Source organism: Solanum lycopersicum, chromosome 3, assembly GCF_036512215.1.
Source record: "Solanum lycopersicum chromosome 3, SLM_r2.1".
Taxonomy (NCBI): Eukaryota; Viridiplantae; Streptophyta; class Magnoliopsida; order Solanales; family Solanaceae; genus Solanum; species Solanum lycopersicum.
This window is the reverse complement of record NC_090802.1, coordinates 30,622,111-30,641,222: the sequence shown is the minus strand read 5'-3', so window position 1 is coordinate 30,641,222 and position 19,112 is coordinate 30,622,111. Positions and strand designations below refer to the sequence as shown.

Genomic DNA, 19,112 nt, shown 5'->3' with positions numbered 1-19,112 from the left:
TCCACCAAAAGAATAAGGGCATGATGGAGGAAACAATAGTGGAGATGTGAAGCAGAAGTTCCCTCTTTACAAACATTGTTAAAGAAATACACATTTGGAGAAGTATTGTTACTGGAGAAACGATGCTATATGTGGCAACTGTAAGCAGACGGGACACATATCCAAGATCTGCAAATCAAGAGCAAAGGCCTCCGGTGCTTTGCAAGCACAAGTAGCAGAAGCTGACGATGCACATGAAAAGCAACTATTTGCAGTTTCATACTTTTCAATCAGTGAATCCTCTGATTCATAGCTTCTTGACAGTGGTTGCACACATCACTTTGTGCAATAATGTTGAATTGTTCAAATTCCTAGATGATACTTACAAATCTAAAGTAAAAGTGGGAAACGGTGAGGCAGTAGAAGTCAAAGGCAAAGGTACAGTGTCTATCTCAACAATATCAGGTATCAAAACTATTTCTGATGTTTTGTACACACCTGATATGAGTCAAAATTTGTTGAGTTTTGGACAAATGCTTGAAAATAATTATTCTCTGCATTTTAAGAATCGTGAATGTGTTGTTTCTGACCCTTCTAGAGTAGAGTTATTTTATGTCAAGATGAGCAACAAAATGTTTTCAGTTGATTGGGAGAAAAGAACTAGCAGGCTTACACTATTACTTCACAAACATGTACAAACCTATGGCACAAAAGGTTTGGTCACTTCAATCTGAGAAGCATCGCCGAGATGAAAAAAAGGAGCTAGTAGAAAATATGCCTGAATTTCTTTCTAATGCTCAAGTTTGTGAAACTTGCCAACAGGGAAAGCAAACAAAATTGTCATTTCAAGCAAATCAAGTACAAAGAGCTAACCAGAAACTTCAGCTCATTCATACGGATGTTTCCGGCCCAATGAAAACAGATTCGTTGAGTGGTAACAGATACTTTTTCCTCTCTATTAATGACTACACCAGAGAATGTTTTAGGTTTATTTCATAAGACTGAAGAGTGAAGTCTTTGATGTTTTTAAACAATCCAAAGCTTTAGTAGAAAATCAATGTAATCTTAGTATTAAGGCTTAGGAGAATACACTTCTTCTCAATTTGTGGAGTTTTGTAATAGCACAGGTATTGAACGCCAATTAACATTACCATACACTCCACAACAAAATGGCGTGTCTGAAATGAAGAACAGGAAAGTAATGGAGATGGCCAGATGTCTTTTGCTCGAAAGAAAGATCCCAAATAAGTTTTGGGCTGAGGCAGGCAATACCTCTGTATATTTGCTGAACAGATTGCCTACTAAGGCCTTGCAGGACATGACTCCGTATGAAGCTTGGTGTGGGAACAAACCATCAATACACCATCTCAGAATCTTTGGGTGTATATGTTATTATCGAGTTCCAGAAACAAAAAGGAGTAATCTGGATAACAAGGCTCATAAAGGCATATTTATGGGCTATAGTTCATCCAAAGGTTACAGGAATTTCTGTTTGAAATCAGACAAACTAATTCTCAGCCGAGAAATGAAGTTTGATGAAGCAGCTGGTTGGGATTGGAAAAATCAGAAGACCTCTTATTCTGATTCATTTTCGATGGAGCAGCCTCAACTTTCAGAAGATGAACTAGTGGATGATGTACCAGTGAGGGGAACTCGATCCTTAAAAGATGTCTATCAGCGGTGTAACTTGGTTAGCTCTGAACCAACAAGCTATGCTGAAGCACAAGACTCTCAGGCATGGAGGAGAGCTATGCAAGAAGAACTAGACATGATCGAGAAGAATGGAGCCTTGCAATTTGTTGACAGAACTAGAAATCGCAAGGTAATTGGTGTAAAATGGATTTTCAAGACAAAACTCAATCCTGATGGAACAATTTGCAAATATAAGGCTAGATTGGTGGTGAAGGGATACGCACAACAATATGGTGTGGATTACCAGGAAACATTTGCACCTGTAGCAAGGTATGACACAATCAAGCTTATTCTTGCATTTGCATCTCATAGTTCCTGGCAGATTCATCAACTTGATGCCAAATCGGCTTTCTTGAATGGTTTGCTTGCTAAAGAGATCTGTGTAAAGCAACCTGATGGTTTCTCAACTCCTGGAAAAGAGGATCAAGTTTATCTCTTAACAAAGGCCTTGTATGGCCTAAAACAAGCCCCAAGGGCATGGTATGAGAGGATGGACAATCATCTCATCCAACTTGGCTTTAGTAGAAGTCAAAGTGAAGCAACTTTGTATGTGAAAGTCAATGCTGCATGTGAGTCCTTAATTGTCTCAATTTATGTGGATGACATGCTTGTGACAGGAAGCAAAATTGAACTAATCCAAAGGTTCAAGGATGAAATGGAGAAAATCTTTGAAATGACTGACCTTGGAGTCATGAAGTACTTTCTCGGCATGGAAGTGTTGCAGTCCAGTGATGGAACTTTCATATGCCAGCAGAAATACATTTCGGATATTCTAAGCAGGTTCAAAATGCAAGACTGCAAACCTGTGAGTACTCCAATATCTACTTGTGTGAAGCTTGGCAAGGATGAGGATTCCGAAAAAGTGGATGATAGTATGTATAGAAGCTTAATTGGCAGTCTTCTATATCTAACCGCAAGCAGGCCTGACATTCTATTTGTTGTTAGTTTGCTCTCTAGGTTCATGCATTCGCCTAGAGACACACACCTCACAGCTGCTAAAAGAGTGTTAAGGTATATTAAAGGAACTAGCAAGTTTGGAATTTTTTTCCCAACATCTGCTGAAGTAACTATGAACCTGATCGGGTACTCTGATAGTGATTGGGGTGGTGGAGTTGATGATTCCAGAAGCACATCTGGATATCTTTCCTGTTTGGGGACAAGTTGTTTTAGTTGGAGCTCTAGAAAACAAGAAACTACAACTCAATCAACAGCAGAAGCTGAGTACATAGCTGTTGCATCTTATGAATCAAGTTATCTGGCTAAGGAAGATGATGAAGGACTTAGGCCATGAACAAACAGAAGCTACCAAGATCATGTGTGACAACAGTTCAGCAGTTTCAATCTCAAAAAAATCCAGTTTTTCATGGTCGAACTAAACATATCAAGATCAAGTTTCATTTTATTAGAGAAGTCCAACAATCTAATGAAGTGTTGCTTGTTCATTGTACATCTGAGAACCAGCTAGCTGACATTTTCACCAAGTCATTGCCAAAGGAAAGGTTTGAAGATCTGAGGCAAAGAATTAGTGTTTGCCACAAAAATGCCAAGGAGGAGTGTTAGACAATTCACATTTTTTTAGCTTATTATTATTTTTACTGTTTTTTACTTATTTCAATTTAGTGCTTCCTATTTTCTAGCTAGACTTAGTCAACTTTAGTTGCTCAACTTTCTTAAGTTAGTGGCCCCATTATGACTGTTAGTGGCCCCCTTTTATGATAGTTAGTGGCACATGTTCTTCTTTTAGTTTTAATGTTTATGTTTTTTCTTTGTATAAATTCAGACTTTCTGCAGATTAATATACACAAGGAATTTCATAAGTTCACTCCATTTTTAATTTTTCAAATCAGTTTCTTGAGTATTTTTGTTCTAACAAATAACCTACCCAAACATAAATGGGTTGGGCGGGTTGGGCTTGATTTCACTACCCCTACATATATTTTTCTTTAAAAAGGTAACATTTACTTCTACATATACATAGGTATACTACATCAAAGTGTAGTCCCCCTCCAAAAAGTTTTACTTACATGAAAGATTGTCTTGTTACAGCCAGTCAATAACATTAAACACATCTTCAGGATCTCCTATCACTACTTGTTTACACCAACAATAGTAAAGCCCCAGGAAGTTTGTATTTATCTTCTGAATATTGTTCCGTGTTCCTTCGAAACATCTTTGATCCTTTTCCTTCCAAATTAAATTGTCCACCAAATGCAAGTTGGGAAAATCCTCCATCTCTTCGGTATATTCCAAATTTGTTTTTGGCCATCAATAGAGCTCCACTAATCAGCACTACATCTTTTTACTTCTATCTCAAAGAACTAAGTACATTTATTCTCTATAATAAGATTACTTAGGATTCACCTAATATCCTGAAAAAGTAAAATTTGTTGTACTTGTATGCTATGCTGGTGATACATGCCTGTGGATGGGCGGTGCACAGAGACTCTGAGCCATCATGGTGGAGATGGGGTTGCAAGTGAAGGGTTTCAATGGTGATGTTGCCACATCTGCTCCACTCCCAGACAATCACCATATCGCCATTCACTTTTCCACCAGATTTCATCAGTTTTCTCGTAAAAAAACAATTTTTTGCTTTCTAACATTGCAAGGACAAGACAAGCTTGTTGAAGGAAAATGCAAATACTGTAAGATGAGGCCAAGTATTAATTCAGCAAATTAGTCAGAGAAATTCTAAGGTTCTAAATTATTTTCTTTACGCCTAAGAAATTCTTTTATTTCTTTATTGTTTTTAAAGTAACAACTTGGATTCTAACAGTTAGGGTTGACAAAGATGGAAATGTAGAAATTTGTATGAAATTCTTAATGTCAGGTAATTTTGTTCCTGCTTAGCAATTTATAAAGATTCTTCATTTACCTTGAATCCAGCATCAACACTTCTAACAGCCAAGGTTCCAATTACATCATCTGCTTCAACACCTGGCACCTGCTCAAGAAACTAATGAACCTAGCATCTCGCAAACTTAGAGGATTGATCTTTGACCCAGTGCTCGACAAACCTCACCTCAATCACCTTGATAGACATGGCCTTGAGGGAAGCTTTCAAAAATTGAAGTCCTTGAACAATTGTATCAGGCGTCGGAGAACGATTACTCTTGTAAGAGGGATACATATTGTGACGAAAATTCAGGCCTATGAAAGTTAATCTAGAATATTAAGAATGGAACTATTGACAACAGATAATACTTCAAATGATTTTTGCTTAAACGTAAGACCTAAATTATCAATGTGGTCTGCAATATTTGTCATTTATTAATGTTTTTACCCCCAAAAAAACACACTAATTTATTAAAGGCGCTTTTGCAGAAGTGGAAGTAATATCTCCTATATGTATTATTCAACAGTTACTACTTTAATTTTCTCCAGAAAAATTACAAATAATACTGCCAATGCACATGTAATCTTCTTCTCTTTACAAGCCATGCACTACCAGAAAAATTACAAATAATACTGCCAATGCACATGTAATCTTCTTCTCTTTACAAGCCATGCACTATATATTATATTACAAGAAAGATACTCATATACATAAAATCACATCAACTAGCAAAACTGGAAGAGAAACCTGCTAGAGAACAAGCAACTTCAGTAGAACTTCATTTTCAGAACTAAAATAAACTTGATTATCCTATTGTTTCCAGAAAGAACTTTTACCAACTTGACGACTTTAAGTTATATACTCACATCAAATGTTCACTGTTAAAGGTTAGTGCTAGCCACTTACAAATTAGAGTTTACATCCTCCCTCTCCTTTTAAAACAAAAGAAAATGAAACAAACAAATTTGCTGGTATCAAATCTAAGAGAAAAAAATTGACATAATGGTGTAGCATAATAAAATGGCATGAAGTAATCATCAAGAAGATCCCATAAGAAACTGATATACTTCATTGCAGTACATGCTTATTTGTATTTTTGATAGGATAATGAAATCCATTGCAGTTTATGTTAGGTCTGTGTCGCACTGGAATAGACTTGTAATAATTATTAATCTTGTCAATAAAAGAAGTGTTATCTCATACATAAGATATTGTTCGATCCCTAAAATCTCTAGCTGCATCAGTAACAAAGAAATGCTCCAACTTGGCTCTCAGTGTAGTTTACTTACGAAAAAGGACAAAAGAAGAAAAATAGTGAAACATACCTTTTGCAACAAAATTTTGTTTGGTTGAAAGAGACGTATGGCCAAGTGAAAATCCTGTAAGGATTTGGTTTGACAAGCATTATTAAGAGAAACTCGCTTACTCCCACTTATTTTTTTAAAACTTCAATCAATTATCAATGTTTGAGTTTATCAATGGTATTGCTAGAAAAAATTGTATCAAGAAATTGATGAGCCCAAGGATTTATATCAAAGAAAAAAGATCAACCCGAATTTCATTAATTGCATAATAATAAAAGATTAACTGTACAGAATTGAAATTCCGATGTTACTACAAAGAAATTGTTATCTAAAAGGCAGGGATTCAAGATAGAACCCGAGTTTCTAGGAGTTGGACAGGAGCTTAATGGAGAAGCTCGAGTTATTCGGCTATGGTGGATGAGCAGATAGAAGATGAACAATAGAATTTGTGAGAAATATTGGAAAATAATATTACTGAATTGTAGTTGTGTCTATATTATTACATTGAAACCCTATTTATTTATTTTTTATTTTTTTTATGACAAGGGAAACCCGCAACCGCTACCCTTTGGGTGTGCACAGGTAAAAACCTTGCTCCTACAATAACTCGCAAACCACGTAGGAGAGGTAACCCACACTAGGCAAGCCCGACACGACGAGCTCGACCAAGAAGTCAAACCCCTTGTTTTTGCTGGCAAGGGATTTCGAACTTAAGACCTCCAACATGAAAGTCTCAAGCCCAAACCACTGGGTCACCCCGAAGGGTCATTGAACCCTATTTATAGACACTAGAATACAATCTTTTCCAAGTAGGATACTATTGACTATACCTATTTCTATTTGTATTCCTATTCCTATTGTAAATAGGCTTGTATAAGCTTATTCCTATTATAATAGAATTGTCTAAACCTATTCATGTTCTAACACTCCCCCTCAAGCTAGTGCAAACAATTCATGTACCTGGATTGTTACAAATGTAATTAATACGAGGACCGATGAGGGGCTTGGTGAGATATCTGCAAGTTGATCAGTCGACTTCACAAAATTGACAGTCAATCTCAACATGTTTCTCTTCTCATTAAATACATAATGTCAATCAATCTCAATGTGCTTAATCTTCTCATTAAATACTGAATTTGATGCATAATGTTGATAAAACACAGTGTTGAACTTCCACAACCAAACTTGCAAAGATTGTTTCAGACGATAGAGTGACTTAAACAATCGACACACAAGGCTACTAAACTCCCCCTAAGCAAGAAAGTGTTAAAAATCTAGTATAAAGTATACGGATCATGTTGGAATCAATAGATGAGTCAATATTAAACAAGAAAGTCACCAAAGTTGGTCAGAACATGCTCATACGCTAGAGTATTAGATTTGATGGTTGAAAGTGATCACAATCTAAGAAATAAAATTATATAGGTAAGGTTGGAATGATGGCACGACCCAACTAAAAAATAGAAATTATATAGAATAGTTTGAATTGATGGAACGACCCCATTGAAAAAGAGAAATAATATGGATAGGTCGAAATGACGGCACGACCCTACTGAAAAAGAAAAATTATACAGGTAGGGTTGAAATGATGGCACAACCCTATGCAAATTAGATTTAAAGAATTAGCGGAAAGACGATAGAACTATGAAAATCGAATATAAGAAGTTATTAAAAGACTGTGATGCTATACAACTCAGATATCAGAAAATAGTTCAAAAAAATCTACAGTACTACACAAATCAAATATGAAAAGTAGTCCAGAGATGCACGGTGCTATGCAAATCAGATATGCAAATAAAAGGTAGTCACTGGAAGGATGGTACAGCGCTATACTAGTTATATATGAAAACGTAGTCACCGAAATGATGGACCAGATATGAAAAAGTAGTCACCTGAAAGATCACACCGTGCTACACAAATTAAATATGAAAAAGTAGTCACCAGAGTGATGGCATTGTGCTACATAAATTAGATATAAGAAAGTAGTCACCAAAATGATAGCACGGTGCTACACAAATTAGATATGAGAAAATACATACAAGAAAGATACACGGTGACCCAACTTTGCTAACATAATCATTGGCCGGATGGGCGACAAATATGGACAATAGCCGCCTGCTGGCAGTGGAAGCTCTTTGATTGTTTACCAAGATCGTACAGGCTCTGATACCATGTAAGGAATATTGGAAAATAATATTATTAAATTGTTGTTTTGTCTACATTAATACATTGAAACTCTATTTATAGACACTAGAATACAATCCTTTCCAAGTAGGATACTATTTACTATTCGTGTTTCTATTTGTATTCCTATTCATATTCTAAATAGGATTGTATAAACTTATTGGATTGTATGAAACTATTCCTATTCTAATAGGATTGTATAAACCTATTCAACATAATTCAATAGGAAAGTGTACTCGTAAATTTAATTGATGATTCAATCTGTAATGATACAATGTCTTATATAGAAATGAGAAAGAATCTTATCTTGATAACTGCTTCTATGCTAACTACTGATAAGACAAAGCTAACTAACTTAACTAGTTGATTCATTTATTGGGTATCAGTATTCCTTGCAGCAAAGAGATCCTTGACCTCAAGGACTAAATGAGGAAACAATCAATGCATGAAAGCATTCCCAAGTAGCAGGATCTGCTGACTTCTGCTTCGACAACCATCAGCAATTGATCCTGCAATATTGTGAGGATCCTTAGTTGAAATTCTCTCATACATTTCCCCACCGGCTCCACCGAGGTTAAATCCATTTCCACAACATTCATGTGTCTGTCCCGAGCTATTGATGACTGCAAAAGATCATTCATTCTTCCCAGATGGTGCAGTCACTTCAACTGTCAAACTCGCATTCCTGAATAAAAGGGCCAGGAGAGTGGAATAACATAAACAACTGATTGCCTCTATTGTCCATATTCCGCCAAAAAAAATATCGAACTAGTCTTTCCAAGTGAAGAAGATGAAAACTTTAACGATGGAAACTGAGTGCATCCCTTTCCCTTGAGATCACCCTTGTTCTCAAGAGTGAAATATGAACTAGAGATTTGATAATTGATGACTTCTACATGTGTAACACTGTGACAGTTCACAAGGTACATCATATGTCATACATTCCCATCCTCAAACATTATTGCTTTCTTGTTCCCAATCACATCCCAAGTTGCCAATGATAGAAAACCATCAATCCACACTTCAACTATTTCCTATGCAATTAATATTGGTCTTACCTCTACTATAAGAAAGAACAATTTCTCAATCTCTTCATGTTGGAAAGTTTCAATATTACTCTCCAAGTTTAACCATGAATCGCAGATGATCTTGGAAAGAATTGTATCAGACCAAGCTTGCCATGAGAATACTTCTTTCCAATCACTATCCAAGAATTTTGTGTCCATATCACATTCATCATTCAAGAAAACCAAACCAAGATGCATATTTTCAAAAGTCTCGCACGCATCACAAAACAAGTCTTCAAAACCTTCAGTTTTATTGTTTCTTTCAATGGTGCCACTATACAGAGAAGCTACATCTAAATCTCTTTTAGGCATTTCATCGCAAAACTTGCAAGTATATGATGTCTTCTTGATAGAAGTTTCTTGTGGGTAGAAATGAGAGATTAGAGAATTCAAAACTAACCATCTTTTTTAGAGAATCTGCCCTGAATCTTTCCACTAACACTACCACATTCGTTCCAAGTTGGTGGATTAAATTTATTGCCTGTATCTCATAAAGAACAAGTGTCACCGAACAACTTCACCTTCAAACTGTAGAGAAGCAATTTTAATCTTCTCCTCCATGGGAATATTCTCCATCTTGAAAAATTGATCTATTCTAAACAACCAAGATCTGTGATCTTCTCCAGAAAACTTCAAAAACTCCATTGTCGACCCCGAAGGTAATGTGAAATATGATTACAGAAGCTGTTGTCCGATTGCTGCTCTGACTGCCTTCCACCCACTGGTACTTTACCTCCCCTTGTGGATATTTAATCCCTCTGATTCGCTCCATTACTTTCCATTTGTTTTTTGTTTAATAAAGTAAAGTTGTATTCCTCAGCAATGAGGGTATGCTGGCAACCATCAAAAAGATTTACATCAGTGATCCAAAAAAAAGAACTTAAGAAATTGCTACTAAAGTTATAAAGAAAAGGAAAAGTTTAAAATTTGTCCAGCAACCTCTATACCCTTCTCATTACACCAAAAACAAAAGGTCTTCATACAACGCCATTTGATCTTTTGTACTGACTCTGCAGTATTTTCCATACACCTCTTGTTTCTTTCTCTCCAAATAGTCCACCATATACAAGAGGGTATCATGTTCCACCATTTCTTCTGGCTCCTACTCCCCCCTCTTCTCACCCAGCAACTGAGAAGGTCTGTAGTGTGTTTTGGCATTGTCCAGTTTGTGTGTGTTCTACTTAGAAAAATGGCCCATAATTGAGCAATGACTTTGCAATGGAGGAATAGATGGCTATTAGTCTCATTTGTTTCATTACACAGTGAACACCAGGTGGCTATTTCAAAGCCTCTTCTTTGCAGCTTCTCATGAGTTAGGCATGCCCTTCCAGCCACTAGCCATGAGAAGCACCTCACTTTAGTTGGCATTTTATTTTTCCATACCTTACTCCATGGTCCAGAGATTTCCCTTGGAAGTTCCTTCACTTTCCTATTGTACAATCTGCTGACTGACAACATACCATCATGATTGTGTTTCTAAAGCATTACATCAACTTCCAGACTTGTGCCCTTGAAATCATCCCGCGTTTGTAGCATCTCGGCTACTTTCCATTTGTTCCAATCCTTTACCAAGTAAGATACTATTTACTATTCCTATTCCTATTTCAAATAGGATTGTATAAACCTATTCCTATTCTAATAGGATTGTATAAACTTAATCTCATTCTAATAGGATTGTATAAACCTCTTCCTATTCTAATTTGATTGTGTATACCTATTACCATTCTAACACTCCCTCTCAAGCTTATGCATACAAATCATATGTATCTAGCTTGTTACAAATGTAATAATATGAGGACCGATGTTGGGACCCCCAAAATCAAAATTGCCCAAGCACCAAATGCTAAGAATGTGAAATTAGGTTTTAGGCCTAACTCACACCCTAAAAGCTAGCTCAAAGGGAGGAGGATTGCTCAAACCTTATAAGGAGATGGGTTAACCACCGTGTCGGACTTTTGTCATTCTTTAACAATCATATGCACCACTTGATTCAATTTTGAAGATTTGAAACCTTCTTTGCTTAGTGTACCAATTTTCAATAAAAATTTTCTACATCATTTCACATAATTCCCTTACTTCACTAGAAGAACTCTCATTTGCTCTTGTCGATTTTGTCATTGTTCCCAAGGATAGATTGGTTGTGATACCAATGTTAGCTAAAAGGCAAGAACTCAAGATAAAACCGAAGTTTCTAGGAGCTGGATAGGAGCTTAATGGAGAAGCTCGAGTTATTCAGCTATGGTCAATGAGAGGATAGATTATGAAGAATACAATTCAATAGGTTAGTGTACTTGTATATTCCATTGATGATTTAGAGCCCGTTTGGATTGGCTTAAAAAATAGCTTTTAAGACAAAATAAAAAGTAGGGGCATATGTAGAAATGAGAAAGAATCTTATCTTGCTAATTGCTTCTAACTAATCCAACGATGTAACTTACTGATAAGGCAAAGCTAACTAACTTCGCCAACTGATTCATTTATTCTGTAACAGAAATAAACAAAAAAAATATACACACTATTTGCACTTAAACATATGCACTTTCTAAGGTTCAGCTACTTGCCAGACAAATTTCCGAGGTTCCACTTTTTAACTAAACTCTGAGTTATTGCACCTTATCATCATTATCAATCTTTTAAAGCATATTTAAGAAGTTACTCATCACTAGTGTCGGACCTTCTAGGGGAGTGTGACGGTGCGTCTAGGCTTGTTTCTGATAGTGATTGGTCGGGGTTTGGTCATCGTTAACAGATGGAGCCTGTGGTGGTATTAGTTTTTTCACGATGATGACAAAGAATTTTTCAAAAGCAATAAACTCCAAGTGAGAGAAAACTCTACCTCTCTTTTTGGAAAAAGAACCCTAGTGTTGTGAGGGAGAAACAAATCACCTCAAAAGACAGCAATGGCTCTAATACTAAGATTTGGGAAAGAAAATTCTTTTTCTTTTGTATTTCTGAATATATATTTCTACATCCCATGATAAGGGATACTTAAGTTATATGACAAATTAAGAGAAGAGAAAAAATTACAATTTAATACAATGGAATAAATATTTTAAGCATCTATAATTAAGTTAATAAATCAATGCACAATGACATAAAAATGTGTTAACTTGTCCAAACTTGAGTTGACAGTCCAATATATCCCTACCTTCAGTGTCCAGATAGGCAATGGTGAAATTCTCAAATGCAATAAAGTTTGTCACGACCTGTCAGTAGAGGTTTCTAACTTGATCATAAAGCACAATTTCTTCCTTTGGTGGCACAGACATGGTGTTGAGTATACAATGGCTAGCATCCCTTAACACAATACAAGCCAGTTGGAACGAGATGTTCCTTATCTTCCAATTGAATGGGAAAACATATAAACTGCAAGATGTTCATCAGCAAACACTCAGAACAACATCTTTCCAATCATGCCTTGAAGAATAGATGTTGGCTAGAGATGCTATGATGAACCTTATGAAGGCCCACTCAAGGATGAAAGCACAAGCAGATTGTAAGAAAATAGACCTCTCTTCTAATGTTGGTGATGCTGCCCTTTTATGCCTTCAGCCATACGGCCAAAAGTCTCTATTAGCTTGCACAGTTTCTCAGTTTTAGCCTAGAGGAAAAGTCGTCTTTCCAGGAGGGAGGTACTAAACTACTGATAAGGTACGTGTCTTCTAGACCTATTCAAGGAGGAAGAAGCGAAGAAAGATAGAAGAAGATAATGATTTAAGTCTTCTCAAATTCCTGCAGGTTTCACACATTGAGGATTGAGCGGTTTCTTACAGTTATTAGGAGTTATTTCCAATACCTTATGCTTACTAGAAGCTATATGTTTTTATCCTAAACAGTTACGAAGTAGTTCTAGTTATCTATTATATAATAGTAGATCCAGTAATGTGTAGACAGGATATAATATATCTTTTAAATGCAAAAAAATCATTGTCTAAGAGATACGAGATACTTGTCTCTTTGTATTTTTTATTGTTCGAGAGATATGAGATACTTGTGTCTCTCTGTATTTTCTATTGTTTTTATCACATTCTGACTAACATACTACTTCTATAAATAAAAATTACTATGATTTAAATATACCAAATGATTTAACAAGTGAAGTTACAAGAAGGAATCGTGTCATAATAAATTGAGATAAAGCAACCAAAGACATATATCAAAATTACATATGCCCCGTCTAATCAAAGAGTCACATGCATAGAACGATGGCAATGCAATAAAACAAACTCTATCAAAAGGTTGTAAGTGTTGGGTTTTTTTTTGAAATTGGTAAATTGTATTCCTTCAGCATTAAGGATATGCTGGCCACCTCCAAGTAGTTTACAAAAAAGAGAAGAGAGATGCTTACAAAGCCTATAAAAGGTTGTAACTGTTAGACATTTGTACGAAAAACAAAGAGCGTGGACACAAAAGCTAGCTAAACACATAATGACAACAAACTGAGAGTGGTCAAAGAGAAAGAAATGGAACGATAACAACTCTTACCGTCATGATCAAAAACAACCTGCAAAGGATATAACTAAAGTCAGAACATGAGACAGTATTTTATCACAGCAAATGCATAAAAATAAAGAAACTGATCAAAGAAATTGTACAAAGAAGTCAAATGGAGAATATATTATGGAGAGACTCCCATTCGATGACAAAAATTATTATCATCCATAAGCTAGAATAAGTTCAACTGCAAATAGACATTCTATGAGTAGACTAGGATAAATGGGCATTCCATCCATTTATATTTTGGGTTCTACAACAATACCAATATTTGAAGTTCATTTATTTTATTCTTTGGAGACTAGAATAATGCCAATTAAGCTAGTCGCTAAGACTTGGATGGTTTTGGACATGTGAAAAAGGAGATGTCCAGATACACCGACGAGGAGGTGTGGAAGATTGGATATAGTGAGGCCGTGAAAAAGGCAGAGGTAGGCCGAAAAAGTATTGGGGGAGGTGATTAGACACGATATGGCACATCTTCAACTTACCGAAGACATTACCTTCGATAGGGGGTTGGGGGGTCGCGGATAAGGATAGAAGGTTAGTAGATAGTTAAGAGTTGTCCTATTACTAGCTTATTCATGTATTTGGTTTAGTGGTAGTATAAAGAACATGTGGGTCGTAGTATTTATGTAGTCTTTGGCTTTTGGTATTTGATATCGCAAGTGGTCCACTGTGTTAAGGTGATCACACTTTGTTGTCATTGCTACGGGACCTTGTATATATGCACCGCAATACTTTGCTATGAGTAGTCATGTTTCTCCTCACTATCCTTATTCATTTTATTACTGTTGTGATTTGCTTGAGCCAAGGGTCTTTCGAAAACAGTTTGTTTACCTCAAAGAGGCAGTGGTAAGGATTGGGCTCTACCCTCCCTAGACCCAACTTCAACTTGTGAGGGATTTCAATGGGTATGTTATTGTAATGAAATAAGATCATTTTGAAAAAAAAATGCATTAAGCATCATTTAATTAGGCAACCCAAAGGTTTGGGCATTAGGCGTAAGGCGTGTTTAGGGCGTATAATCGGGTGCTTAGGGCATAAGCTTCACACGTAAGCCTTGAGGCGTTTTGTTGAATACCCTCACAACTTAGCCTTCTTGCAGTAATTAAATGACCCAAATTTTTTGAGTGTTTGTTTGCAGAATTGAATGCAATTTGTCACAGATCTAAGATTAAAAGAAGTAAGCCAATTGGCTAATACTAAAGTGAAAAGTGATTTTGAAATCAGAGAGAAAAAAAGGTATACCGCTATATGTGAAGGGAGAAATTCTAGAACATCAATAATCTGCAAGAAAAGCATATGATTAGATCAATATACGAACCACAAGCAAAAGAAGGTGACAAACATAAATCCATATAGTAGATCTAAACAAGTTCAAGCAACTAGGGAAGAGCTAACATTAGCAAGTAGCTTAAGCTAAAATGAGCAATTTAAAGAAATCTTGGAATTCTTGATTCTGGATATGTTAAACTGTTTTTTGGAAGTTAACATTCTTTACATTGGTATTAAACAAGTATGGAGTTCCTTAAGACAGAAAAGCTCTTCATTTAGGGTAGACAGGGTAGTCCCACAATGTAGATATGAAACTGCCTAATTTTTCCCATGTACATCAGGGAGCTAAAGAAGCAAAGACTTACAAGTGACAATGCTGTAAATATTGTTAGTACCCAATCACCGTTGCCATCAGCATGTGAAAGATGACCGTGGTGCAATTTAGCTGTTCAGGCATAAAGAAATAGTTATCACTAATTATAGAATTCACCAAACTTGAAGAGGAAGAATACATGTCCATATCCAAATAGGCTCATGATAAAAGGACCAGCTTGACTCTCAAGCTACCAAGTCAAATAACACAACCCTAACACAAACTAACTTCTTCTCTTTAGAAATTCAGACATTTCTTGATTTGTGCTTGTCGTGCAAGGGCCATGCTGATCTTCTTAGTATCATTTCAATTTTATCGGATATCCCTGAAGGGACTGACATGCACTAACTTGACTCGAGTATTCTCTAATTTCTTCTATCATTTTTCCAATCCAAGAAATTTAAGTATGTTTCAGAAGCAAAATATGCACCTCATTGATGTCTTAGCAAAGGGTAAATAATTATGAAAAAATCTACTAACATAAACCAAGTAGAAGAAAGTGTCCATCAAAGTAAGTGTGGCCGTTAAGCACAAAAAAGAACCTTTGACTTATGCCATCTAGCAAATCGAACATGGCTTAAAATGAAAATTAACATATTAGATAGAGTTGGACTAAGAATATTATACAAGATACTAAAAAAAAATATTTACTCCTCATCTTTTGAAAATTATGCAGGCTAACATTTTAAGCCTTTTCGCAGAAAGCTTCATCAACTAATAGAATTTTGATCACATTATTGAATCACTTCATAAGTCTATCAATGATGATAACATACTTCACGATAAGAACTTGTATTTGAGAATATAACTTTCTGTCACCCTATTTTTAGAGACTCTGGCCTTAGAGCATTGGTTTCTGGAAATGTTGGATTTCAATGTGTAGTACCACTTTTAATATCAAATACTAAGCTTTAAGCAATACACCATAACACAAGATTTAATACTAATGCATAAGCAAGAAAAGTGAATTTCTTCACAAATTTTGTGTACAGGCACATAAAACTAAAGTTAATTACTCAAAATGACAGTATCATATTAAGAAATCTTGTTTTGCTTATCTACCCAAAAAAAGGAAAAAGGCCTCTTGCTAAACCTTTTGCCTTTCTTGTTTTGGGCCTTTGATCCCATACAATGCTCCATATATAACTAAAGGTTTTTATAGTTCCTTTGTTCAACGCATCCTACCTCGTCATGAGGCAAGCAAATAGAAAACAAGGGAAAAGAGAAGTTTATATATCAACAAAATTCTATTCCTTTTTCACCGTGACACAAAAAGTGTCATATTCCTTTCTGATTGACTCACCTACTTAGTGACAAAGGAAATAAGTCAATGCTCTGAGAAAATTACAGTCAAATACCTTTGGGCATCTAGTTAACAAAACATACATACAATGGTAGTTTATATCCTATACTAGTATGCATATAATATACATACCTATACATATACATATACTACACATATCTATACATATAATACATATCTATACATACTTATACAACTAATATACATCATATATACATATAATATACATACATATACACAACATATATAACCGAGCATATATGTAGTGTATACATTTTGGTCATGTTAGGTGAACTAGATGGACGAATGATATATACTGCTAACTATCCCTGCTACTTAATATCCTTTCCATTTATATATACATATCCTTTCCATTTATATCTACATATCCTCTTTAAGCAAAGATGGGAAAGAAAATGCCCATCCACTTCTTTCTTCATGTTTTTTTCTACCTCTTGTTCCTTCATCTCTCTTCGTTTCCAACCTAGACCTCTCGAAATATGCAGCTAACAAAAAAAGAAAAAGAACTTTTGTGCAAGTTGCAGCAGGAAGAAAAGAAGTTACAGCAACAAACATAACAAAGACTTATTTTCACAAAATAATAACTAATGTGAAGGTCCTAGAGGCTCGTATTTGGCACCACAAAATTATTGGAAGCTCAAGGAGGTAAATATGATCTACTATTGATTAAGCAACTTTCAAATGTTTAGTTGTTAGCTGAATATAGATTTCTGCTACTTCTCGTTATCGGTGGAACTTTAGAGCGTATGGTTCTAGCCTGGAAAACCCAATAATTGAGGACTCAGCTCTTTCAGGATGTCTTGTTTCTTATGTTTTAGAATATTACAGGATTTCTTCAACAATGACTTGATTTCGTAGTAGTTGTGTTCAGTGAAGAGTTCAAACATCTGCCATCATCATTAACTGAATGATCAATGCATTATTCGCTCCTAAAGAAACTTACTGATACTTGATCTTTCCAACCAAAGACCTTTTCCTTTTACACATGGATATCAACATAATGGGGAAATTTTCCCCATACAAGGCTTACATAAAAATGCAACTCTCCAAGAGATCATAAAATTCATTAAGCAACTTAAATAATCCTTTCTTCCAGAATCTTCTCTTTCAATATATTCATTTGTCCACTAACTTCTGTCGGTTTTATTCTTTGCTTAGTCAACCTCTTTCCCTCCCTTAGTTTTCTATATTTTCATATTGCACATCAATCAAACAAAATGTATCATTTAAGCATCACAAAATGCCTTTTGGGGTGGCTACTATGAGACCTAACACCAACTTCCAAAACTACTTTTTGCTTCAGTCAACCTCTTTCCCTCCCTTAGTTTTCTATATTTTCATATTGCAGCATCAATCAAACAAAATGTACCATTTAAGCATCACAAAATGCCTTTTGCCGTGGCTTCTATGAGACCTAACACAAACTTCCAAAACTATTCAGATGGTATAACAATTTCTTCACTGTTGAAAGTGAAGGTCGTCAAGATAAGGAATACATAACTAAAGCAGAAATTATTGATGCTTAGTAGATCGAATACACCACAAACATCTACAAGAATATCCAAAAAAAGTATGATATAGAGTAGCAAAAGTCAGAACTTGATGTAAACATAACCTAAAAGGCTAAAAATAGATCTAAATACATACCAAGTAATCTGTAATAAGCTCGGTATATTATTGAGGTTCCGTCGATGAGCATGAGTTTGCCATTGGAAGGATCAATATTAGTTGACCTAATTTCAGTATGAGGAGTATCAAAAAGCCCATCTCTGCGTACTACTTGGTCTGTATCAATATTTTTGGCATAAATAGGTTCTGAAATCCTGCAGTAACCCTAACCCATATCACAAAATGAAGCATTAGAATGAGAAGTAAAAGGGATTTGTTAAATGAAGATGAAGTTTTTGAATTTACCTTATGAAGAGATGTTGATAGAGGATAAATGGGATGTAACCTTCGGAAATGGGAATTGCTTAGCTTACTCCCTAAGTGAAATACAGTCCTCCACATAGATTGAATTTGACAATGTAACAGTTGATGACATGCCATGTAATTACAGATATATGAACAACAACAACAATACTGTGAAAATTACAAGCTCATGGAATCCTTTGATTATGAAATTTTGGAAGAAATTTGGATTTGTAGAAAGGGCGGGCCTTCGCAAAAAAGCTTTTTGGATAGAATGAAAGGGCTTTTACAATTTTTTTTTATATATATATAAATGCTGATAAATTTGAAAAGAACTTTTGGATAGATAATATAATAGTAAACGTTTATTTTATTAAATATAGATTAATTGAGAAATCGAATAGTGTTTATTTATTTATGATAGATTTGAAAGAAAATATAATAGTAAATGTTTATGTTGTAATAATGTGGTGTGGACAGTTATGTATCAAATTCACACTTTATGACTTTAAAAAATTTTAAGAATGATTTTAGGAGATTTAATTAGGACTTTATTTCTTTCGTGAATTTGAAAGATTAGGGAAGAAAATTTGGAAGAGAAATACTATTACTCTTTCTTTTTATCTCTTTGTTATTAAATTTTAATACTTTATTTTATAACACGTTATCA

At 35.2% G+C, this 19,112-nt stretch overlaps 1 protein-coding gene and 1 pseudogene across 2 annotated transcripts in view; both read right to left on the bottom strand.

Moving 5' to 3' along the window:
- Nucleotides 1-18,763, bottom strand: part of LOC101265105 (uncharacterized) — a 39,432-nt gene extending 20,669 nt beyond the window's left edge. The window contains exons 1-8 of one of the 2 annotated variants that reach the window (XM_004234764.4): nt 18,446-18,763; nt 18,179-18,365; nt 15,200-15,279; nt 14,808-14,846; nt 13,548-13,566; nt 5,833-5,886; nt 4,694-4,821; nt 4,547-4,615 (exon numbers count right to left, since the gene is read on the bottom strand). In XM_004234764.4, coding sequence (XP_004234812.1) covers nt 4,547-4,615; nt 4,694-4,821; nt 5,833-5,886; nt 13,548-13,566; nt 14,808-14,846; nt 15,200-15,279; nt 18,179-18,365; nt 18,446-18,580 — 711 coding nt within the window. In that variant the 5' untranslated portion in view covers nt 18,581-18,763. The remainder of the gene's footprint in view (nt 1-4,546; nt 4,616-4,693; nt 4,822-5,832; nt 5,887-13,547; nt 13,567-14,807; nt 14,847-15,199; nt 15,280-18,178; nt 18,366-18,445) is intronic. The other variant, XM_010319599.3, reaches the window with a different exon arrangement.
- Nucleotides 15,446-15,542, bottom strand: LOC112939965 (U6 spliceosomal RNA; annotated as a pseudogene).
- Nucleotides 18,764-19,112: the final 349 nt, after the last annotated feature.